Source organism: Rhinolophus hipposideros (genome assembly GCF_964194185.1).
Source record: "Rhinolophus hipposideros genome assembly, chromosome: 25".
In the NCBI taxonomy this organism is placed as follows: domain Eukaryota; kingdom Metazoa; phylum Chordata; class Mammalia; order Chiroptera; family Rhinolophidae; genus Rhinolophus; species Rhinolophus hipposideros.
The window spans coordinates 14413073-14439866 of NC_138071.1; the positions used below are offsets into that span (position 1 = coordinate 14413073).

Below are 26794 nucleotides of genomic sequence, written 5' to 3' on the forward strand. Positions count from 1 at the left end.
TGCCTGATTGGATTGGGGACCCGGGGAGCTCAAGGAATCAAAGATAACATCAGAATTTTGAGCATGGGCAACTGGTAGTACAATGAACAGAAAAAGGCATGTTAGAAGAGGGAGCTGCTTTCAGAAGATGTGAATTCAGTTCCAGACACAGAGTCTGCAGGATACCTAAGTGGAAATCTGACAGGTCACAGGAAATGTAACACGAGAGCGCAAGACAGACGTTATGGTTGGTGGGCAACTTGGGAATTGAGTGCGGAGGTGATACATGAAGCTGAGGAATGAAGGAGATCTCTAGGGAAGAGCACAGCACAGTGAAACAGGACCAAAGGCTGACCTCTGAGGGGTGCCCACACTGAAAGGATTTACAGTACAAAGCTGAGTTTAGAAGTGCCATCCATATGCTAGCTGCCTTCACCATTCAAGTACCAGTGTAAAGCGCACATCGGTTTGAGAAAGCCCAGCAACACAGCCTTTTTATGTCTTGTAGTAACTAAATTATAAACACCTACTATGCCCCTACAACACATGTGGCTGAAGTGAAGGCTGATAATCAGACAGCAAAGGAGGGTAAATGATATGGTGAACATAACCTAGAAGATCAGTGGATTTGATCCCACAAGAATGCGTCAAGCAACAAAAACTTGTGAAAAATATCCTATCAATAACATTTAATTAGAGACAAGTAGATATTTACTCATTTAACACAGGACCAAAAAATTTACCATATTCGCAGTGCACCATCTTCCTGAAGTGTAAATTTTTAATAAAGGCAATATTAAAGAATAAGCTGGCTCAAACATTTGTGAAGACAAGTTAACATAAGAAAGATACCCAGAGTATAGATACCCAGGCTTAGTATGGAAACAAAACATTTCTTTTTTTATATGTATGCCTAGTCTTTTTACATGTATATTTACTGCATATTGTATTTTTTGACAGTCACTTAAAAAATATAATATTAAAGATTTGAATTTTTGGACTAAAAGCTGCCTTAAGTCCTATAAAAAAATGTACTTATTGCTAAAATTTTTCTCCTTATTGCTTTTAATAAAGAATATGCAACTGAATAGTCTAACAGTAAATCAACTGTAATTCCATAACATCCTTAATAACTGTTGAAATAACAGACTTAGATCTTAACATGTTTTTATATTTAACGTATTTTTATTAAAATATATTTGATATTTTCTTCTAAAATATCATAGCAAACATCTTTAACATGTATCAAAAGCAGTTAAAAGATAGAAATATCCTTTCCTGTGGACATACGACTTAAAAAACAGGAACAACTTTCTGAAAAAGAGAATTACAAATTATACAAAATGGGTTGCATATATAACACTGACATGCAGTTATTCAGAAGATACTGGTTTTGGTTGTTTCCAGGTGATGGAAGCAGTCCAATAACATGTCAGTCCAGAAAATGCATGCAATTGCTAGCTAGCCTTAGAGATACTATATACATACAGGAGAAAATAAAGGTGGAGAGTCAAGCAAAACTTACAAACTTGGCAACTCTTACTCTTCAGGTATTTTGAACATACCTAAACAATTTAAGTCCAGGTATCATGTGATCTTAAAGGGAACTCTTAATACAATATTATGGGATAGTGAAATTGAGTTATTAAAACCAAAGCAGTCCTTAGCCTCTTAAACAAAGACCCAAATAGTTTAATTCTATCAGCTAAATTTAATCCAAAGGTTGACTTTTTAAACACTAATACTGTCAACCTCTTTCAATAATATTTAAAAATATACATGAACTATACATTACTTAGGAGTTTTTCTCGTTTCTTTCAATATGGGCCTTGCACTGATTTGCCAAACACTGGGGAAAGACAGATACAAAAAATAATAATTTAGCCATTTGCTTGTTTCTTTTTAAGTATTTATACTAAGTAACGTGATTGAAAAATCAATTTTTGTGGGGAAGATCAAGTAGATGATTCTTATTTGGAAGTCACAATGAAAAAAGGACTTATTTATTTAATTAAGGGGGAATTGCATTGGTTTTGGTAACAACAATTTGAAGGATTGCAGTTTTGTAGGTAACTGAAAAACCTGAAATGCGATAAAAAATTGAGGGCAATGTCTCTTGGTGTAGAAGATATGGGACATACTTACACAAGGAAGTTTTACAAAATCTAATTTCTCATTAAATCTAAAGAATCTATAACATACACGTGTCTTAAAACAAAAGAGATGGTGACCAGAGATGATTAGATTCAACTTCTGATTCAGTCAAATAAAAGTCCAAATGTTTAGAATTAAATGACCTACTACTCGCCAAAAATCCACAAAATATTCACACCGGATAGACCAAGATTAACTCTCCTATAAAAAGAAAAAAAAGTTTTAGTGGAATTGATTGCCAAGCATTGAAGGTCTTCTCTCAAATAACTAAAAGAAGGAATACATCTTTAATTGATAACATTTAATGCTGTTCTGCAATAATTTACGTTACATGTGGTTTATCGGTGAATTCTGGTAACAGTTAATTACTTTCTTGTTTAAAACCCAAATTTAGAATAAAAGGATTTATAGTGTGTTGAAAATTAATTTTTCAGTGGATGCCAAGAACTTCATCAGACGGAGAAAGTTAACGGAATAATTTTAGCAAGTCAGATCAAAATAAAAGTGTCAATTAAAATTTTAAAAATGGAGGATATAGAGATGATAGGACTCTTAGAGAATTTTATCTGTTTCACTTGAATTAGGAATTTTCTAATTATTAGAGATGCTTTAGTGGATTCGCATATGGGTATTACTAATATATAGCTTAAATCCAACCATATTGCAAACAACAAAAAAAGGTCTACTTCTATTCCAGAGAGTAATATAATTGTATTCAAAGTATGAGGGGATAAATTAAGAGAGATAAATTACTCATGTAACAAAATAAGAAATCAACCAACAATGTCCAGCACTGAGGAATCAAGAGAGAGCTGTATGTCTCTATTATGTGAACCCAGATGCTCCACCTTTCTAATATATATATGTATGACTATTTGTAGCTAGAAATTTTAGAAAAAAAATCTGTATTTACTGACAGAAGAATGTTCAAGATATACCATGAGATTATAAAGCAAATCACAGAATATGTTAAGGGTACAATATATTTTTAAACAAAATCAACATATTCCCAGAAAGTAGTCTGAAAAAAATACCTCTGAAACTGTTAACACTAGGTACCTCGAGAGAGTGGGAAGAAGAGTGAGAGAAGCCGATCAGAGGGGAATTTCCAATTTCTAGTTTCTCACTGCTGTATTGTTTAAATATTTCTATACTAAGCATGCATTATTTTTGTAATTAAAAAAATACAGAAGGACGTTTAGATGTTTAGAGGCCTCACCAAAGTGCGTTTACTACTTAATCTTTCTTACATTAAACATATAAATGAACTATATATATGAAATGATATATAGTTGTTTATAAATTTCTGTTTGTATCTGCATCTAATATGTTTAACAGGAGCTTGTCTTTCTCTAGAGCAATGCTGTCCAACAGAAATATAATGTAATGTGAATCACAAATGCAAGCCACACACATAATTTTAAATTTTCTAATAAATACCTTTAAAAAGTTAAAAGACAAAAGTAAAAAGAAACAGGTGAAATTAATTTTAATTATATATTTCATTTAACCTAATATATCCAATATGTTATTTCAATATGTAATCAATGTACAGACTTATTAATGAGATATTTTACTTGGCTTTTTTTTTTTGATACTAGGTCTTCGATTTCTAGCCTATGTGTTTTATACTTACAGCACATCTCAATTTGGACTAGTTATGTTTCAAATGCTCGATGCCACATGGTGGCTGCTGTATTGGACAAGGTAGTTCTAGAACATACTGGGGATGCCAACAAAATGTATATACATGATTTGTATTCATCTTTTGTTATCGGTATATCTTGAGTGTTAACAGTTTTAATAGATTTTTCCTTTCTTAAAATGTGTATAGTTTTTTGGCACCCTCTGTATATACTCCAGGATAGACCCCTAAACAAAACTGAAAAGAGGTATGCACATCAGAACTAGGATGGACTCCAGCTGTTTTTTACTCCAAGCACTTCCCTGTACATTTCCTTAGCTTCAGGTTACTTAGTCCAAGCAGAGCTGGACCCAGAACCCAGGTTTTCAGACTCCTAGATCTTCTAGCAGCAGATCCCTCAGCATTAGCTGGGGTCTGCTTACTTCAAACGTTATTTGATACACTAAAATTTCACATCACCAAAATAACAATACAGAAATTTTAAATTTATTACACTAGTGTGTTAGCTTCATTACTATGTATTTAGAACAAACAAAGTGAACAACTCCAATTTTGCAATGGTTCCATCCTAGTTAATAATATTAGGGAATGGGTACTGACTTGGTCTCTCTCGAAGTGTAAACACTTTGCAGAGGGCTTTGAGTCTGAAATGGCATGGCTTGAATAAAATTAGAATTCAGTTTTGTTTGGTTTGGTTTTGAAAGTGGCAAGACCCTGATGCAGATGTCAGAGTTGTTCTTCTAGGGACACAATTGTAAGGCGTAGGACAAACTGTGGTCCCACTGCCTTTTTACCCAATAGGGAAATGGAAGTTCGGAGGGATTCATGGACTTTCCCAAGACAGCAGAGGTGGTTAGTGACAGGGTTGATCTAGGTCTAGAGGCCAGATTTCTTATTGCTCAGTCCTTGAATCTTTTTAGTATGTGATACTGCCTTCCGCAGAATCTTAACACAGGAAGAAAAACAGTAAATACATTAAGTACTTGTGTTTCTAAAGCATAAATACCTACCCAAGCATTCCTGACTCTTTGGTCTTTATGATGTAGAGGAACATTAATAATGTATGAAACATGTTATTTCGGCCCTGGAACAAAGACAAAAAAGACAGCAAGGTTTAAACCAAATTGAACAAAAGAGTCAGTCTGATAGGTAAATGCAGATCCTACCAATTCTACTAACTCAGAATTCCATGTAATTCAGACTTTCACTCATTCATTAAACAAAGTGCTGGGAAGAGGGAACACTGTGGTGAATAAGACAGAAAGGATCCATGTAATCAAGGAACTTCAAGTCTAATAAAAAAAGCAGGCAGTAAATTCAGAATTACAAGTAATTCTGGAATTAATTTTGTGAAGCAATGAATGTTGAGAGGGGAGGTGGAGGGTTCCATGGGAACACACACGGGCATCTGACCCAGACTGGTAAGGCGGGGAATGCCTTCCCAAGGGAAAGATTTTTAAGTGGAGACCTGAAAGATGAGCAGAAAGTAAACAGACTAGGCAGTTTCCACACAGGGGGAGCCGCATTTACGAAGGCCTGCAAGGGAGCTACTCTGAGGCTGGTGCCCCTGTATACTACACACAAAAAGTGCTCTATCCCCAAAATTAACAGCATAAATACATGTGTGGGGATTAAAAAACTTTTAATCACACTTCAAAATACGTTACAGTCTATATTAATAACAATATAAGTAGCATGTTAAATATAAATTTATTTTATCTACAAGGGACTACAAGACAGCGTTTTGCTAGCCCTAAAATCACACTATTGTATGTAATTTCTAGTCTGTAAACTAGCCCCTAACTTCGATTTTCAATTCACTGATTAACTTGTACCTGCTTATTCATTTAGTGTTTTTACTCAAGAATCTGAGGGTATATTTTAAAAGACAGTGTTTCTTTAAAGAAAACCATTTGCACGGGTACTTAGAGGAACTTCAGTGACCCCAAATATTTACACTTACACAGTTGATATATTAAACTTGAAAAAAATGAAATTAATATTCTTTCCTGGGAATCTGATGGATGGAGAACACAATTTATGATTGTAGTCAATGTAAAATTTCTTAGTAAAGACGCTGGTAACAGAAATGACTGCAAATGTCATCAGCAGAACTGGTGTTTGCCTCGAGAGTGATGTACCTGGACAGAAGTGTAAACTGGTACAAAAACCAGCTTTATAAAGTAGTTTGATAATATATTTTAAAAGACTTGAAAGTATTCTGTAACCTAGAATTCCACTTTTGGGCTTTGGGCTAAAGAAATTACTCAAAATGCAGGTAGCTATATAAATAAGGGTGAATATTCAGGAGAATATTCAGAATATTATTTATGATAATGAAGAATTAGAAATATCCAAAATGTCTAATGGTAGGGGAATAGCTGTATAAATTATGTTACACTCTTATGATGAAGTTTTTTGTATAACCATTAAAAAGTATTTTCATGAAGATTTTTAACGGCATGGAAAAGTATATTACAGTTCATTTTTAAAGGATATAAAACTACATAAATGATTTCAACCCACGAAAAAGTTCAGAGAAAATCCAAAATGAAATTTACCAAAAGGCAATACACCAAAATGTTAACAATAGCTACCTCTAAGTAATGAAATAATGAGTGATTTTTCTTTATCTTTATGTGTTTCCAAATTAAGCATATAATTTGTGTAGCGACAAAAAGAGGGGGGAGATATACACATTTTCCCTAATTTAAAAAGTTTACCTAGTCCATCGATAAGAGAATCTATTTTAAAAATATCATCAAAGCAAGTCATCCCTGATATTCTATAAGAGCAACTTTTACGTTTAGAAGTACCTTTGGAAGATTGTAAACGTGACGCTGGTAGATTAGCTCGTAATGGGGAGGGTTGACGGCACTCTGATAAATGCAGAAAACATTCTCATTTGTCACATCTGTAAAGGAAACAGGCTACATGAAAAAACAAACAAAACCCCTCGACGTATTTCATGTGAAGAGCTCAACTCATTCTTTTAGGCGAGGCTTATACCTGGTTTATTTGGTGTCTGAACGAAGTGCTGAGAAGTAAATGTTTTTCCATCAGGGTATTTAGGATGTGGAGGTAATCTGGAATCAAGGTAGGTGCAGAATACATGCATGATGATCTAAAAACGAGGAAACAGTATTTCAAAGTCAGTGTGAAAATCTATCATGGATGTAGCCTTTTAAAAACATCTGTGTTTATAATGACTCCAATTTTTAAATTTTTCCCTAGAGAGAGAATTAGCAAAAATGCTTTCAAGTGGTTATATTTATAAGATGAAATCTATAAAATGAAAAGATAAAAGACATTCCTAGTTTTCTGTTAAGGCAATCATTCACACCCAGAGTTAATTAACAGCAGAACCAAGATAAAATACACATACTTTCAATTCTCAATTTGAGTATCAGCAATTTAAAACTTCATTTTCACACATTATAGTCACTATAAAAAAATAAAGAACATGATTTTGAAAAACTCTTAAATGCCCTAAAACTTTATACTCTTTGATCTTATAAATCTAATTCTAGGAATCTTTCTTCAAGTCAAAAGACCAACTAAGAAAGAAATATGCATCATTATATTCCTTGCAACATTATTTAAGATGGAAAAATAAAAATCCTTCCCCCACTACGTTTCTCAAATGTTTAGATCCAACATAGGAGAATAGTTCAATGACAGTAAGTCATAATGAAAAATACTTAAACATCGCAAAAGTGAAAAAAAGCAGGATACAAAATTTTCCATACTGAACGATTACAATTCTGATAAAAACATGAAAAAAAATAGCACACTCTAAGTAAAGAAAAGATATACAAAAATATAAACAGTGGTTGGGTTAAGATGCTGGTACAATGTTAATTTTGTATTTCTCCTTTAGTTTCTAAATTCTTTTTAATACTTATTTTCATAATTGAAAAATAAAAATATAAATCCAGTGACAAAGCCAGAGACTTACAGCAGAATCAGTGGGCAAGTCTGTGTCCCACTTGCGCCCTTTGAAGTCTCCACCTCTATTCCATCGAAACGAGCTCATACAGCCTCCTTGAGAAAGTTCTACAGCAACAAAGGTGAAATAATAAAAGCTACAAATACGCAGAAAACAAGGAAGAAAGGCTAAGAGGTTACAGTAAGAGAAGCATATCATCTTAAACACCTGATCAAAAGATCCAAATGTAAAGAAATACAAGATATAAAAGATTAATTTAAACATCACCATGAAGACTCAAATAAAGCCAAAATATGAGACAAGAGTACGATTCTGGATCCTTTAAAAAGTCAATGTCATGTGGCAAGAAAAGATGGTAGAACTGTTCTAGACAAAGAGACCAAAGAGAAAATGAAATAACACATGTAACGTGTGAACCTAAGACTTTATCCTGGTTAGGGGGGAAAAAAGGGTTTATACCATTCTTTGGACAATAGAGAAATCTGAATATGAACTGTATATTAGATAATATTACAGAAATAATTTTTAAGGTCTGATAATTGTGGTAATGTAGGAGAATGCTATTTTTTCAGGAATTCGTGTGCTGAAAAATAATGATGTCTGCAATGTACTTTTAAATGGCAGAACTAAAAAGTGTGTGTGTGTGTGTGTGTGTGTGTGTGTATGTAGAAAGAATCAAACGTGGAAAATGTTGATTACTATTTAATCTAGAAGGTCCATACAGGGTTCTGTACTATTTAACTTTTTTGTATATTTGATATATAATACTTTATGTGTACTTTGTATCTATATATGCACACACACACATATTTTTCTTGGATATACAAATACTCTGCTACCTATTAGGCAATCTTGACAAAAAATTGTAACCTGAGTTTTCAGGAAATACAGAAAACACTAGATCATGTAAAACTACACCATGGGGACGCATTCAGCAAAATCCACACCATGGAAAACACTACAGGCCAAACAATCCAGTTCTTTCAACAAATTGCAAAGAAAAAAAAAGAATGTACGGGAAACCTACAGCTTACAAGAAACATATATATATACATCAACCAATCATAATGTCATAATATTTGAACTGCAATTCAAATAAACACAAATAAAAACAAGTAATTATACATCTTACGAAATGTTTGGAAATTTGTATGTAGACTGTATATTTCATAATATAAAGAAATTATTATAATAAAAAACATTTGGTGTGATAATTATATTATGGTTATGTTTTTTAAAGGCCTTATCTTAGAAAGGTTTATACGGAGATATTTACAGATGAAGTGATGATATGTGGGATTTGCTTCAACTGACACAAGAAGGGAGGAGGTAGATGAGGCTATGGGTGCGGCAAAGGTTGCCCAGGACTGACGGTTGTTGGGACCGGGTGGAGTATACAACACTGTTGTGTCTAGTTTTATGTATGCTTGAATTCTCCTTATATAAAAAGTTTTTTTAAAGTCATGATAAATGCTTATTCCTGAACCCCAGACCACACCAAGGGGAGAGAGGGGGCACCATAACATTTTCAAATTAAGATTTATGATAAATCTAAAGAGTAAAATATTATTTCTAAAAATTGTTTTAGTGATGAGAACAGTCTACAGAGGTTATCCAAATAAAAGTAGGGAGGCAAAAAGAGAGTGTGTGGGGGGCAGACCCAGTGGCTCAGGCTGTTGGAGCTCCGTGCTCCAAACTCCAAAGGCTGCCGGTTCGATTCCCACATGGGCCAGTGGGCTCTCAACCACAAGGTTGCCAGTTCAACTCCTGGAGTCCCACCGCCTCCTGCAACTAAGATTGAACACGGCACCTTGAGCTGAGCTCCCGGATGGCTCAGTTGGTTGGAGCGTGTCCTCTCAACCACAAGGTTGCCAGTTCGACTCCCACAAGGGATGGTAGGCTGTGCCCCCTGCAACTAGCAAGGGCAACTGGACCTGGAGCTGAGCTGTGCCCTCCACAACTAAGACTGAAAGGACAACAACTTGACTTGGAAAAAATCCTGGAAGTACACACTGTTCCCCAATAAAGTCCTGTTCCCTTTCCCCAATAAAAATCTTAAAAAAAAAAAAAAGAGTATGTGGGAGTATTAGGGAGGCTACATTTCCTGACTTTTAAGTCAGCCTCCTCAGAAGACCACATTTTCCCCCAAGTAATCAGAATATAACAGAAATGTAAAAAGCAATATAATGAATGTGATATGTAAGAATTGAGAGAAATAAGAATCAACATGCTGAAATTATAAAGAAATCAGAGTGGCATTCTCACTTGAGCCCATTTAGCTCCTATTTAAACTTCCCTATATAGAATAAAATTATTAATTAACATATTCAAGACAAAGTATATTATTTTGACAATTCCTAAGCATATAAAGTATAAAATTCAAAAAGTATACTAAAGTATAAGCTTTAGTCAAGCTATAATTAAATACATATTTATAAAACAAGATCATACTTAGTAACACTTAATTTTTCAAAAATGTTTTTCCTTGTTACCTTTATTTATTAAACCTCAAAGTAGTGAAAAAGCTCTCCTTTTTTCCCTCTTCAAATCAATAGTTACCTTTGATCCTTTCAAACAAGTACTCCTGATTTGGGGTAAGGTCTAGGTACTGCACAATTGTATTCAGAGTTGGGATGAGAGGCGCTTTGACCAGAGCTGCTTGTTTCAAGCTGGTGATACTAGCCTCTGTTCAAAATAAAACACACAGCACACAGATTATTATTTCGTGGGTCTCTAAGAGAACGTAAAATGCTTTTTCCTCAATAGATGTTGAAGGAATATGTGACAGCAATAACAGTTTATCGTAACAACTTGCATTGTCTACTTTTACCTACAATTTATTTTACCATTTCTGGCAATGTGGCCAGATTTACACACACACACACACACACACACACACACACACACACACACACACACATTCTCCAAAAGAAGCAGCCAAATCCATTTTGGAAGATCTATAAACAACTAATACACAATGATATATATAAAAAAGATATACATATGTATACATGTGTGTATACACACACATACACACATATAGAGAGAGATACCTATAGATACATCTATGAAACATACATATGTATAAAACACAGTCCAGCCATAAAAATAATACTGGAGAACACTTAACAAAATAGAAAAGGTGGGGGCAAAAAGCAGGTAACAAAATAGTATGACCCAATTTAATTAGAAATATATTCATATGTATGTACTATATTTCCTCAATGCCTAAATATGCACTTTTCATGTTCTTAAATTATGGTATAATTTATCATTGATATCATTTCAATACAGTTAGTATCACAGTACTTTTCTCTCCACAAATAATAACTGGTTGTGACTAAATTGGTAGTAGTTGTACCTGGAAGCAGAATTATGAGTAATATTCTTCTTTGTGTATTTCTGTACTTTCCAAGTTTTCTACTTAAACATATGAATATTACTTTTGTAGCCATGAAACAATGTTGTTCTATTTTAAAAAGCATATCACACTGGTAAAATGCTGTGAAAACTACATATTTTTACAGCTTATAAAGAAAGCTCAAAAAGGATAAGCAGATGTTCAAATAACATTACCAAGACACAGAAAGTAACCATTCTAACTTTGGAGTCAGAGAGCTCTGCCTCAAATCACTGCTCTGTGACTGGGCCGGTTCTTAACCTCTGTTAATCTTAGCCCCATCCATAAAATGGGCACTAATAGCTAGCTTCCAAGGTTAATGTAAGAGCTGTGTAAATTACAAATGAAACACTTGGACATTCAATAAATAAGCACTTTAGGGATGTATAATTCTATTCTTAGTCCAGAGAATAAAATTTGATTAAAAGATACCAAAACAAGTGGAAAGTGCTAATGTACAAACCAAAGCCCTTGACGTATTTCAAGGAGAAATTTATTTTCTAGAAAGAGCTGGTTGATTACAATATTCCTTCCTTATTTTGAAACCTAATTACTTAACACTAAATAAGGTAACAGTACATACATATTTTAGGCAAAATTATATTATACAGAACCTTACCAGTTTTATTTTTAGCAGATAAAAGAGCTGAAAATAGGTGATTTTTAAATTACACTGTTATATATTTTGTATGCTTTGTACAACTTTGTTATTAATATCTGATAAGGGGCTTGCATTTAGAATATATAAAGAACACCTACAACTCAATAATAAAATAATAATTAACTCAATTTAAAAATGGGTAAAGGACATGAAAAGATATTTCTCCTAAGAAGATATACAAATGGCCCATAAGCACATGAAAAGATAGTCAACATTATTAGCCATCAGGGAAATGCAAATCAAAACCACAGTGAGATACCATTTCACACCCATTAGGATAAATATAATTTAAAAAAACCCACAATAACAAGTATTGGCGAGGATGTAGAAATTGGAACCCTCATACATTACTGGTGGGAATATGAAATGGTACAGCTGCTTTAGAAAAAAGTCTGGCAGTTCCTCTTAAGGTTAAACATGGAGTTACCATACAGCATAGCAGTTCTACACCTAGGTAATACGCAAGAGAAATTAAAACGATGTCCACACAAACACTTGTACACAACAGCTCACAGCAGCCATAAAGTGAAAACCACCCAAATGTCAATCAACTGATGAATGGGTAAAGAAAATGTGGTGTGGTAGAGCCATACAATGGAGTATTATTTGGCAATAAAAAGGAACAAAGTACTGATAAATGCAACCACATAGATGAACCCTTAAAACATGTTAAGTGAAAGAAGCCAGTCACAAAGGACAATGTATTAGGTTGGTGCAAAAGTAATTGTAGTTTAAAAGGTTAAAAATAATTGCAAAAACTGCAATTGCTTTTACACCAACCTAATATTATATGATTCCATTTATATGAAATATTCAGAACAGGCCTACCTATAGAGACAGAAAGTAGACTGGTAGTTGCCTCAGGCTGGGGAATGGGTGGTGGTGGTGGGAAATGGGATGACTGCTAAAGGGCATGTGAGGTTTCTTTTTTGGGTGATGAAATATTATAAAATTGACTGTGGTGATGGCTGCACAACCCAAACTTTTGAATTGTAGACTTTCAATGAATGAACTGTATGGTAAGTAAATTACATTTCAAAAAAACTGTTATATAAAAAAACTGTATTATAGATATTTAGTTTTTTTCTTCACCTTCCTTAACAAAGGAAGTTGTTAAATAGCCCACTACAAGAAGACATTTTCCACTTCGCAGATTCACTAAAAGTAAGTCAGATGCTGGGCTCTACTTTCACATACCTCCTATTTGCAGCTCTGGACAACCCATTCGTCTCATCTGTGTGCTGACAGACTCAATTTCTTGTACAAGAGGAACTAATATTGTCTCATTGATCCACTAGGAAGAAATGAGGTAAATATTTACACACATAATTCGAAAGTATTTCTCAAACAATTATTCATAAAACACTAAGATTTTTTTTACTATCTAGAACTTGATTATTAACTGAGTATTGAAAGAGATGAAGAAGTAGTTACCTGAAATCTAGAGAGAATTAAGTAAATATGCTAGTGGAGCGTAAGTTAACTACGTTATAGCCTGAAATCACATATGCCTGTTTTTTTCTTACATGGTTCTATGATTATTGTACTTAGCTAAAAGGATAATCTTCAGTTTGTTTCTACGGTAATTATTCACATTTACTCATGTAGCATTTATATTGGTTTGTAATTAGTAAGACAATTTTTCAAACTAACATAATTGATTAACTCTCAGCAGGCTCACCAAATTCCCTAACCATGTAGAAAATAGATGTATTATATCTGAAACTGGATTGTGAATATTACCATATTACTTTAGGACTAGGAATTTCAAATGCCACTTTGCACGGCTAATATCAAACTAATTCTGGGAAATGAAAATATTGTTTAAGGAAATACCCCATCAGGTTTGTTTGTGTGTTATATATTTTGTATGTGTGTGTTTGTGGCAACTTCCACCACTTCTGTTTCCATGCTTCTGTTTCATTATAAAATGAAAGGATGAAAAAAAGTTTTAGATGAAATACTTATGCCTCCAATTCCTTTAAAAAAAACAAACAGAAAAACCATTTCAGAACACTGTAGCTGAGGGAATTTAGATAAGGGATTGTGTTTATATTCCTTCTAAGCTAATACTCCTAATCAAGATTTTATATATATATATATGCATATATGCATATGTATATACATATATGCATGTATATATATATATATATATATATATATATATATATATATATATAATTTTCTTTTGAATTTTTGTTAAGTTTATTTTAGCCAAAATGATGACATATGCCAGGGAGCAAGATCTTAAATGAGCCCAAGACTTAGTATTTTAAATATATTAGCATTTAGACAAGCCTATAAGTGGAAATAGAAAAGAGTACAGTTCTAGGACTTCATTTCACTCGTTCATTCTTCCAACCTTTATTAAATGCATCTGACTTGCCAGCCATTCTTTGGCTGCAACAAAATCATCTAAGGGGTCTATGAGAGAGATGTAGGCCATGTTCCCAGAAAGTCTGATTGAGTAGTTCTAGGGTTGGGCTCAAGAATTTTTATTTTTAAAAGCCATCCTGGCTTCTGGTTCAAAAAAGTAGGCTGCCATTTTTCACCATTCCCTCTTGATACCCTATTTAAATTATAGTAAAAGAATTTCTTAAAAAAGCAGTACAAATAATTGCAACCTATCTCTAGAAGATACAGAGTGGATAGATGACAGTTGAAGGATGAAATGGGAAGAAGCTGCAGCCTCTACAGAATCCAAGTGGTGCCACCTGTAGGGGCGAAGGGGCCAACTTGTCCACTAGAATCTGGGTGCACAGGTACCACAGAGCGCGAGAGGAAGAGGCAGGGTTGAAACCAGGGAACCAACTCACTCTGTACATGAAGAGTTGGTCTTCCCAACCTCCAGGCCAAAGACAGAGAGGGTTCTACTCTAGAAGAATCAAAGAAATTGATACATTCTGTCGTAGCTTCAAGCACATTATTATCTTCTCTCTCTAACTTAAGTTTTTTTAGGGCAAGAACCTCGTTTTTGTCTCCCTCAAGTTTCTAGACACATAATGTGCTCTGACATAAAAGCTCTTTGAAAAATAAAATTGAGATGCTGGGAAAGCGATTAAGATCTTAATAACTAAATATATTGTTCCTTTACTCAAATCACACTAATGTACTAAACACGGAGAGAAAAAAGAATCCCATATGACACCATAAAGTAAATGTCATGTTTATCCTTCTATATGTGCCATCCACACTGCACTTTTAATAATTCTGATAGCTAATTAACATCTAACTGATATTCTAATAATGTACTTTACATATCAAAAGGCACTTGTACTGTCCAAAGAGTAATGTAAAACTTACATTTCTGAACTTAGCTGTCCATGAATCCATATGATCAAGAAGTTGTCTATTCATAGTTACTCTTGCCCAAACCTATTAAAAACATGTTTAAAATGAACAGTCAGTGAGGAAAACATCTTGCCAGAAATCAGTCATTCTTTCCCCCACCCTCAAAAATATTTGGAATACTCTGGGAAAAAACCTTCACAAACATCAATGATGACTTAATTATTATGCAGTAATTTTCTTATTATGTACTAGGTTGCTAATCATGCAGACATATCTTTAAAATTCCTTATGTTGGTATGTTTCAAGAATTCGTCTTGCTTTTAAGAACAAAATCGAAATCTTGTATTTAGTCTTAAACTGATGAAGGTGCAGACTATCAAGTGTTCTAATTCAAATATATTTTAAAAGCAAACGTCTTATATATATTAAGTACAAATTAATACTTGAGCTACCTTTTTATAAATGAATGAAAAAAATGTTTTAGGCAGGACACGCAGGTCAACCATATGTCCTAAAGAGTAAAACATACAATATAATTCCATTTTAGGTACACAAAGTTAGACAGGAACCTGTCCACTGTATAACGTGTGCCAGATTTATGTTTCTAGTTGGTAAAGATGGAGGTTACGGAAAAAAAAACTGTTCCAGAAGTAGAAAAGAGTTTCTAACAACCTGTAAATCATAACTATTAAGTCATTTTTATTGTCCATTTACCTCCTCTGCAGCTTGTTTAGAACTGAGATCGGCTTCATCTTTGTTAGCACATGGCGCCTGAGACCTACAGGCAAGCTGATACTGAAACTTCTTTAAAGTTTGTGCATAGTCCCCCACAGAACGACTGTAGTTCCAGAACGTAGGGCTGGTGGAAGGCGAGGTAGAATCTGGGCTCCCTACAATGATTCAGAGTATCAGTGTGTTGTGGAAATTTTGACGTCTAGAATTAGCACACGAACACTGGCGGTCTAAGTGGTCCTGGCAGTGGCAACCAAGGAAGACAAAGCTCAAGGGGCCTCTCTCCTCTCTCCTCCCCAACATTATCTTTTCTTTAGAAAACATTGACTAGAGTTAACCTGTCTGAGCAGTATCGAGTCAAGGGCCATATGAACTTTCTGTGGTGGAAAGTGTTTATTTTTGTGGTAAAATTAGGCTTGTTTCATTCCCTAAGACTTTCAGATGATTCAGCGAGAAACAAAAGACAAATTTCTTCAGGAAATAAAGAGGCTAAGGCAGGTCCCTGCTTGAATGTTCAGCTCTCTGTGAATGGGGCAACTGCACCCTCCCACTAGTAAAGGACACTGGGCCAGCAGCTCAACTCACTCTTCCCTCCGTACTCTGCATTCTAGTCCTCGCCTGTACGAAGTCAGTCCTCTGTTGCATTGAAAGAGACTCTGCTGATTACACTTCTAAATTTATAAATTTAAATTTAGGAAATGCAAACACTTACATTTACGGACTTAATCCTATAGTGGCCTCTATCAGACAAATGATCCCATTTTAAGGTCAGAGTTTATCTCCTTTCCCAGAGTCTGAGCTCCTCGAGGGCAGGAAGTATTTGTTTCCCTAGCATCTAGCACAGCGTCTGAGTAAACCGCAAGTTTTCAAAGACAATTGTACTTGTATGATATTTAGGAAATAGTTTTATGTTTTAGAGTTTAACTGATACCGAAATATCAATTAATACTTCATACCCACACACAAAAATCACAAATAGCAACAAGTTTTTAAAAATCTTAGCAGAATTTCTAGGAAAATTTCTAGGAAAACTGGTTTTCTTACGATGTTTATTTACAGGTACAAAGGATGAGAAATCATGAAAGAAATACATGGCTATGTCAATTCACAGCGTCAAAACCCTGAAGGTTAGCTAGCGTTATGCTAGTAGCTTAGGTTAATACTAGTATATTTCATGCTGGCATAAAAATAATTATGTACAGTAAAGAAATATCACACTTGGTATAAAGTTTTCAGGGAGGACTTCTGGCAAAGCTGACTTACAGGAATGAATTAATGTCAAGAAAGCTAGTCTTGGGCAGCTGGATGGCTCAGTTGGTTAGAGCCCGAGCTCTCAACAAGGTTCCCTGTTCAATTCCTTCATGGGATGGTGGGCTGCGCCCCCTGCAACTAAAGACTGAAAACAGCAACTGGACTTGGAGCTGAGCTGTGGCCTCCACAACCAGATTGAAGGACAACTACTTGGAGCTGATGGGCCCTGGAGAAACACAATGTTCCCCAATACATTTTATTAGAAAAGAAAAGAAAGAAAGCAAGTCTTAAACCAACACAAATGATTTAATAAATAAGGAATAAAAAAGGAAGGTAAAAGACATGGTTATGATAGAATACAAGGTTATTCTTTTTTGACTAATCATTTTGAACATTAACTTCAAAAATGATAATCAAGCTTTCCGAGAAAACTTGAACTTGAGAAACATTCCAGTGAAGACTGGCTTTAGAGGACAAAAGTTTTGCATAGATGGTAGAAATAAGGTGACAGAAATAAGTTTTAGTATCTGCTGTGCATTAGCCAAAATATATACAGCAAGCAGTGACAAAATAGGGCTTCTCTGTAATAATCATGACCACCAACAAAACAGTACATAACCTGTAGCTGGAGAACTCCAAAGACGTAAGAATCAAAGCACAAAGAGATCTGGAATTCTGGCAATATAACAAACCAGGTAATCTGAAAAATCTCCTATTATATGCATCGAAAAATGTTTATTACATGAAACACCTTATTTAAATGGACAATGAAACTTGCAAAAAAGGTAAGAGGAATCGCCAGTGGCTAGAAATGAAGAGGGAATTATAAATAAGTGGCCTGTGTATATAAGCTGATGCTGTAGCTGCTCTTTATAATTCTGTAAACTTTGGCAAACCTATCAGCTTATATTTCAGTTACCAGGTGGGAACTGGAAATGACGATGTAGGCCTAGGAGAGGTAGAAAGTTGGATTGAAACCCTTCTCACTCCTCCATCCCTTGTGCCTGGCATAGGGCCAGGAACCTCAAAGGGCCACATTCTCAGCGGATAGGAAAACAATCGGTCCACTGGCACTGGGAGCTATTTCGTGTGTCTTAGGTTGTTGGGAGATTCATCCAGGAACCTTCAAAGCTAGAAATTACTTAAATTAGTTCAAAGCCAATGATACACCTTGGGCACCGAGCAGAGGCAAATACAAAGCTGCTGGGAGGAGACAAGACTTCCATCCAGCCAGCCCAGGATAGAAAAAGCACAGATAAAACTCTACTGAAGATGAGCTTACCATAAAAAAACCCAAAACCTAAAAAACCCCTACAAATCACAATGAAACAAGCCTCAATGCATGAGTCAACAAGACAAAAATGAGACAAATTACAAAAACCTCAATGAGTTAAATAGTTTAGACATTGCTAAGAAAGAACCAACCATGAGTTCAAACTGGCTAAAACAAACTGTGGGGTGAGAGGTAAAACAGAAAGTTCTTTACGGAAAATGCCAAACTACTAAATGTAAAAGAAATGAAAGTATTAGAAAGTCTCCATTTTGAAACCACCACTGTATTAACTTGCCCGGGGTAGGATCATCAATGGAGGCTAAAACCATAGGATGAAAGGCCATTGGGGGAACAAGTCTCAAGGAATCACATTATAGATTTATTAATTATGAAAGGGAAAAGCTATTTTGAAGAAGTCAAGTTACCATCACCTTGACCAAGTGATCCAATTTAATGTTACCAATAAAAGACAAAATGGTGTCACGTTTCCTGATGTGATATATTGAAAGGAACACACCACCACCTGCTTTCTTGCCAAAAAATAATATTTAAACTGAATCTAATAATGAGAAAATGATCACATAAATCCAAATCTGCGATAAAACTAGCCTGACCTCTTCAAAATGTAAATGTAATAAAAGACAAAAACAAACAAAAAAGTATAAATGTTCTATATTAGAGTAGACAAAAGAAGCACGACAACTACTGTGTTTTCCCAAAAATAAGATGGGTCTTATGTTAATTTTTGCTCCAAAAGACACATTGGGGCTTATGTTCAGGGGATGTCATCCTGAAAAATCATGCGAGGGCTTATTTTCTGGTTAGGTCTTATTTTCGGGGAAACATGGTAAATACAATACATAATGCTTGACTAGATCCTGTATCCGTAAAAAAACAAATAAACAAAAGCTACAAAGGTCATTATTGTGTCAATTGGAGGAAATGAGAATATGAATAATAGTAGTAACTTAAGTATGATAATCATATTGTAGTTAGAAAGGAAAATGTCCTTGTTCTTAGGAGATGTGTGTGAAATATTTAGCGATGAAGTGGTTCTCTATCAAAAAAGTGGGTGTGTGAGAAAGACTAAGTGACTGGGTCCTCACTATTGGAGAAAGGAGTCACAAATATGGAAAGAGAGGAGAGGCTAGAATAAACCCAGTGTAGGTGAACTGGAATTGGAGGTATCAGTATTAACTCATGGTTTTTAATATAGTTATACAGTTGACCTTTGAACAATGTAGGGGTTGGGGGCACCACCTGTGCAGTCAAAAATCCACGTATATCTTTTAACTCTGCCAAAACTTAACTACTAATAGTCTATTGTTGACTGGAATCTTTATTGATAATATGAACAGTTGATCAAAACATATTGTGTATATTATATGTAATCTATATTGTATTCTTACAATAAAGTAAGCTATAGGAAGTGATATAAAGAAGTTCCTAAGGAAAATATATTTACAGTACTGTACATATTTATTGAAAAGAAATTCACATGTAAGTGGACCTGTGCAGTTCAAACTTACGTTTAAGAATCAACAGTATATATAGATGTGTGTGTGTATATGTATGTGTGTGCATGTATATACTTCCTAGCTGTCTGTTGAGAGGACCTAGGGTAATGATACCTCATTAATATGGCATAGTCAATGCCCAGTTAATTTCTAAATATCATTTTCCACTAAAAGCAACTGTGGCCCCTCGGAGAAACGATGGACTCCAGAGCTAGTTAGCTAGGGAAAGTACAAAAGGTGTGTGGAATATCTTGCGGTGCCAGAAGGTTAAAAAAAAAAGTGCTCAAAGAATAACAGTGTTGCGTCAAAAGAACATAGAACCCAGAGGATCCCACTAGCCAAATCTGAGATAATCTAACAACCATCAAAATAAATGACATAATTGAAAAGATCCATTTTACAGTAGAACGCCAACAAATAAATATAAAAGATGGCTGCACAACAATATGAATGTATTTAATACCACTGAATTATACGCTGAAAAATGGTTAAAATGATAAATCTTGTGTCTATTTTACCATTAAAAAGTTTAAACATAAAAGAAATACAGAAGGAATGAGGAATTAGAAAGCCACTATGACAACCAACATAGTCATAATTAATTTTGAAAAGAATTGCAAAAGGATGTTAGAACTAGTAAGTCAAAATCTGATGAGGAAGAGATTATGTAGTCTCAAAGTAGCGACTCATAAAATACTTACTATTTACAAATTAACGTATATGAAATAATTACCTAAAACCTCTGGGCACAGAAGGATTGTAAGTATAGGGATAAACACAGATGTACCAGGTAAATGCTAATGAAAAGACAATAGTATAGCTGTATTAATGTCAGACAAAATAGACTTGAGGGCAAAAAGCCTAAGAGATAAAGATAAAAAGAATAATTGACTAGATGATATGAACAGTTCTGAATTTACATGCACTTTACATACTCTCACAGATATTTAGCAAATACGACAAAATTATGAGGAGACAGTCAATGGGAGGCAATCACTGGGAGCTTTTACTATACTTTCTTAGTAACTACTGGATCAAGTGGACAAAAATTAATAAGATAATGTAAGAACACCATCAAGAAACTTACTAAATGAACAAATATAGAGACCAATATTTAGATATTATGCATTCTTTTCAATATACCAAGAATCATTAATAAAAATTAATTACATAGCAGGCCTAAATGCAAGTCAAAAAAAAAAACACACCCCAAATTAATATGGTACAGATCTGAATCTCAAGCCACAATATAATAACAATAAAAAAAAGATAACCAAGCCTTTCATTTCATATGATTGGAAATTAAAAGTAACACCAATCACCAATAATACTTCCAAACAATAATAACAATACCTCTAAATAACTCCTATAGGTCAAAGAAGAAATAAAAATGGAAGTCAGAGAAAATTTAGATATGACAAAGACATGCAGAGGGTAAATAGATTGTTCTTTGTGTTATACCCTATAATTTGCAGTATACTTGAAATATTTCAAAATTTAAAAAGAAGAAAAAGCATGTATTGACAAATAACAAGATAATATTGATTTGTTTCTTTGACATTTGGGGCACTTCAGGCAAAATTACATTAAAAATCAATGGAGAGATTTAAAGTGACACAAAGAGCCAAGGTGCAATATCTGGCTTCCTCATTGTGGCCATGCTTTAGAACCTCTTGTGCTTTCTGTGAAAGTTCCTAAGGGGGAAAAATCATTACTCTGCTCAATAACCCAATTCGGTTTCAAATTGACTTTGTAATAATCAAATCCACCCCAAACAGATTAAGATTTGCTAACATTGTTTCCCAAGGTAAACGAAAGATAAGTTCGAAAATGTTCAGAAAAACAGCAGTACTTCTAGAGGAAATCCATGCTCTGTCTTTCATCCTTCCTGGCCACACTCACCTTCCCAAGGACCACGGGAAAGGAGACAACTATCATTTCAATGAGTTTTGCTATGCACCACTTCAAAAACATTTGATAGCCTTAACTTTTAAATAGAAATGATAACTTACGTTATATGAAAAAGCTTTCAATCTTAATGGAGATGAAAGGGTCAAGATTTCTGATAGTCCAGCTACATTTACTTCTTAAATTTGGTGAACTTAATTCTAACTGCGTAACATAAAAACAAAACCTATTTCTCTCCTAAGCCACACCAAGTCTATTAGTAAAAGGGACTTAAACATTTATATACAGGTGTAATCAAAGTAATGAAAATAGGTTAAGGATAATTGACACCTAGGTTAAGGATAATTGACACCATATATATATATATATATATATATATATATATATATATATATACACACACATATATATGTTAGATCTAAATATAAAGATCATATATATATGTTAGATCTAAATAAAATACATACCTAGCTTAACTCTATGCTGTTTCTCTTCTTCACTTCGAAGAAAAGTATCCAATGTTCGCAGGTCTGTCATGTAGTCTTTTTTGTCAGTAGGGGAGTTATAGACAGTGGGTGAAGAACGGTAGCGAGATCTCAGTCCACTGCTCTCCACTGGGCCCACAGTGGTAGGGTATGGAGAAGAAGGAGAGGGACTATAGCTCGCCAACTATACAAAATAAAATAACTTTATTTTTAATTGGAATGTATTTTTGTTTTGGTTTTTGACTTTCAAAACGTAACACACCTATTAGAATGACTGAAATCCAGAGCACTGACACCACCAAACGCTGAGGAAGATGTGAAGCGACAGGCACTCTCATTCATTGTTGGGGGGAATGCAACATGGGGCAGCCACTTTGGTAGACAGTTTGGTGGCATCTTATAAAACTAAACATTTGTACCATCTGATCTAGCAATCGTGCTCCGTGGTATTTATCCAAAGGAGCTGAAAGGTATGTCCACACAAAAACCTGCGCACAGATGTTTATAGCAGCTTTATTCATAATTGCCAAAACTTGGGTGAACAGGCAAACTGTGGTACATCTGGACAATGCACATCAGTGCTAAAAAGAAATGAGCTATCGAGCCATGAAAAGACGTGAAGGCACCTTAAATACACAGTACTAAATGAAAGAAGCCAACCTGAAAAGGTTACATACGGTACAATTCCAACTGTATGATATTGTGGAAAAGGCAAAACTATGGAGACAGTAAAAAGACCAGTTGTTATGAGGGGTTGGGGTGGGGCTGGGGGGTAGGGTAAATAGGTAATAAACAGATGGAGCACAAGGGTTTTTTAGGGCAGTGAAAATGCTCTGTATACCATAATGATGGGTGGATACATTTTAAGATGTGATATAACGAACTTATAACTAGGTGTCGGGAAATCTGGGTTATATTCTTGGCTCTTAAATGGGCAATTTGGGCAAGTGAATTACCCACTGTTCCCCGGTTTCCTCATTGATAACACGAGGAGTTTCAACTCACGAGATTTTCAAAGTATCTCCCAATTCTTCAATAATGTGACTGGTCAAGAGAAAAGAGCCATTACCTTATTATATCCACTGATGGGCGAGTATGTCACTCCAGGACTATAAGAACCACTGCCACCGGATGACAGACCTTGTAGCTGAGGGCTGTATCCAGTTATACAGCTGGTGGTGAACTTGGGGCTGGTACTGGGTGAACGAGATGGGCTATAACTCAACACACTCTGACCCTGAATTGAAGGAGGTGAAGAGGGAGGGACTTGGGTTGCTGCCAGATCGTGTGGGGGAGTAGTCTGTACAACTAGAAGAAAATAACAAACAAATAAGTAGTAAATAAATAAAATATGTATGTATAAATAAAATTTCTATGAAAATATATTTAATGAACTGAATCTTTTTCTTCAGGGAAAGGGAACGTAATAGAGTGACTTGGTTGTTAAGTTACATAAAGTATTGTTACCAAACACACAAGTTAGTTGTTTACCATTTCCACAGAATGCAAAATAAATTAGTTTCAATGCAGCAAGTTAGTAATTTAATTTTAACTGTAATAAAATAATGTAACAAACTTTCATGAGGCTGTTGAATGCTAGTCCCATTCAATTTGTACAAATAGGAATGACAGTCGTTGGTCTTAAAGACTATTGTAGACTTGTTTAATATAGTTGAACCAGATGGCCTAACTCCCTTCCAGCTAAGTCTATGAAAAGGGAAAATTAAATTGAGAAAGATTTATTGCCAACCTTTCCCCCACCTTTGCAAAAGATGTAAAACACTTACCAGCTGTTTTCAACCCTAAAAGTGTTTGCTGTCCAGGGCTAACAACCAGACTTGTTGGTGCCACAGTATATTTGAAATATCTCCAAAAATCAAATAAGGCATTTAGGCTGAAGAGAGACGCAAGGGCAAGCTCTGTAAGAGAACAAAAATTTATTTAAAATAAGGTGTGTGTGTGTGTGTGTGTGTGTGTGTGTGTGTGTGTGTAACAGTTAAAGGGGGGAAACAAAACTCTTCATACTTTAGGAAATTAACAACAAAATTGAAAACGACCTTCTTATTCCTAATAACAGTTACCATTTAACAAATGTCTGTGATGTATTGGTCACTTACTAGTGAGTTTCAAAATATCACTAATCCTTGCAACTTGTACAATAAACACTTTCACGTCCATTTTAAAGATCAATCAACAGTTGTAGAGAAGTCAAGTGAATTTTGCAAGAGACACCGCATACTTATTAAAGCCATGATTCTAAGTCAGGTATGCAGATTCTACAACTTTTTCTCGCTCTTCTACTTGACACACCACCTCTATCACAGACTTTAGATTAATATGTGTATTAAGACTATGGAATTTACTTTAACCTGCCATAAAGATTCTTTATGCCCAAGGACTACTAAAGAGTAGAGAGAGGACAGGAAGACAAGAAGAGGCTGAGGAAGGCATCAATGGAATAGAAATCTGGTTGGTCTTGAAAGGTGAAAAGGTAGAGAAGTAGGTAAGGCATTTCAGGGAGAGTAACAAATACAAATCTCACCACCCCCAAACTTTACTTTTTTTTTTTTACAGAACTTATTATCACCTAAAATGCATTGTTAAATTTGATCATCTCTTTTACTACAATGTTCCTTCCATCAGGGCAGGGACCTTGTTCCCTTTCTGTTGCATTTCATTTTTGGAACATAGTAGGCACTCAAATATTTGCTGAATGAAGGCATGAATACTAAATTGAACTAAACTGGTAGTTTTTCATTGGTGGTAACTCTAAATCACAGTGAAAATTAATTACTTACCAATATACCAGAGGGGCCAGTATGTCACATTATAATATGAACTAATCAACTTTCCAGTCCTGAAAAAATTAGAAAGGGTTTTCAATTGTCTTAAAAAAATTTTAAAAAAGCAAAACACACACAAACACCTGTGGCACCAATCGCCCTCTTACATTTTCACTTTTTTTGGCTAATTAACTTACATTTCAGTATATATCATTCCAGCCATAGATACATTTAGGAGTCCCCAGGCTAAAACAACTTTCCTAGCTTCTGCTTCTTTTCTCATCTTGATGGTTCTGTCAATCAGAGAAGCACTAAGGTTTGGCTCCCCTTGCATCTAGTCAAAAACAAAAAGCACAAGAATCAATCAAAAGAAACTACTCCATTTAAGAAATCACACTTGTGTCCTTCAGAACGGTAACTAAAAACTGCACACCCTTTCCCTCATGTTTAAAATATCTTTCCAATTTTTTTTTTTTACATTGTAATATTAGTACGTGACAAGGGAACCCTAAATTACAACTTCATTGGCATCATATTGTAATCAACAGAGAAGTGTTCAAAAAACAATTTAATACTTCCAATAAATACAAATGTCTCGTCATTTAAGGGTCGGTAGCCAGGTCTGCAGTTACTCTGTATTGTGTTTTAGGATATGTCGCAAGGCCAAGCCCAAGGGCTACTTTAAGACACTCAAAATGCTAAGTTTTGGGGGGACACATCCCATTTCCGCTGTAAGCCATTAATGCCTCTCCTCCGAACGGCCTTGTGCAGAAACCATTAACCTGCCTACGATCTCAACCAGTTCTGCCCTCGGACCCAAGCACTCCAGAGAACTCCATGCTGTGTCTTTGGTAAAGTCTGAGGATGTAAGTGTTGGAAGGGCTTGTACTCATGGTGTGAAGGGGCTGAGCGCGGGTGGGAAGAAGCGTGCCTGCCGTTTGGGTCCACACTGGGGTATTTCCTTGGTTTTGTTGGGCCTCCCGGCTTGCAGACGAGCTGTAAGATTGGGGGTGGCCACGCGGAGTTGCAGCCCGTAGCGCACAGAGCGCCACCCTCCCCGCCACCAGCCGGAGTCACACTCCCCGGCCCGGGCGCTGCCCTCCCGGCGCTCCCAGTACAAACTTCGGCCTCCCCTCCGGCTGCCGTCCTCCGCTCCACTACGGGGGGCGGGACGCCTGACCACACGCCCCTCCGGCGGAACCCTCTGCACATCGGCAGGCGCCGCACTCCGACAGCCCGCCTGGGTGCCGCGTGCAGGAAGCACAACAGTGAGCCCCAAAACGCACCATGCTCTTCGGCCGGAAGCCGCGGGCTCGCGCCACTCTCTACTGCACATGCGCGAGGCCACTCGCCAGGGCGAATGTCAGGCTTCCGCGTCTCCAGTTACCGGAAAACCCGGCTATTTCTTCTCGCGAGAAGAGGAGGGTGGAGGCGTGACGGGCACTGGGAGCGTTACCACGGAGACGGCTGTAGGATTTATGGCTCTGGTGCGGGGAGGACACTGAGCTGCAAAAAATGCAGACCAGGTTCTGAACCCGCAGTAAAAAATAATAACTCTGACAAGCTGAATTTCTACGTAGTAATATAATTTTAGCTTCCTTAGGACATTTATGTACCCACATTTTAAAGCCGATGTTATTAAGCTGGGTGGCTAATCGTAGGCTAGAGTATGTGGTAATGTGTCCAGACACCATTAGCAATCACAGAGCATTTCTCACACCTGTGTTAAAAAACAAAATCAAGTATTCTGACCCGATGTTATTTTT

At 35.6% G+C, this 26794-nt stretch overlaps 1 protein-coding gene across 3 annotated transcripts; it reads right to left on the minus strand.

Moving 5' to 3' along the window:
- Positions 1-645: 645 nt before the first annotated feature.
- On the minus strand, positions 646-26409 carry TMEM209 (transmembrane protein 209). 3 transcript variants are annotated; one of them, XM_081038159.1, is made up of 15 exons: positions 26315-26409; positions 25226-25362; positions 25044-25102; positions 24033-24164; positions 23315-23553; positions 22228-22429; positions 15794-15969; positions 15092-15163; positions 12986-13082; positions 10287-10412; positions 7737-7834; positions 6788-6902; positions 6595-6692; positions 4789-4862; positions 646-2334 (listed from the first exon to the last, which is right to left on the minus strand). In XM_081038159.1, exons 1-15 carry the CDS (start codon positions 26315-26317, stop codon positions 2280-2282), a joined length of 1683 nt encoding a protein of 560 aa, XP_080894285.1. In that variant the 5' UTR covers positions 26318-26409; the 3' UTR covers positions 646-2279. The 3 variants fall into 3 exon arrangements, with proteins under 3 accessions (XP_080894285.1, XP_080894284.1, XP_080894286.1); XM_081038158.1 differs by having other exon boundaries at positions 26151-26331; XM_081038160.1 differs by having other exon boundaries at positions 25960-26322.
- Positions 26410-26794: the final 385 nt, after the last annotated feature.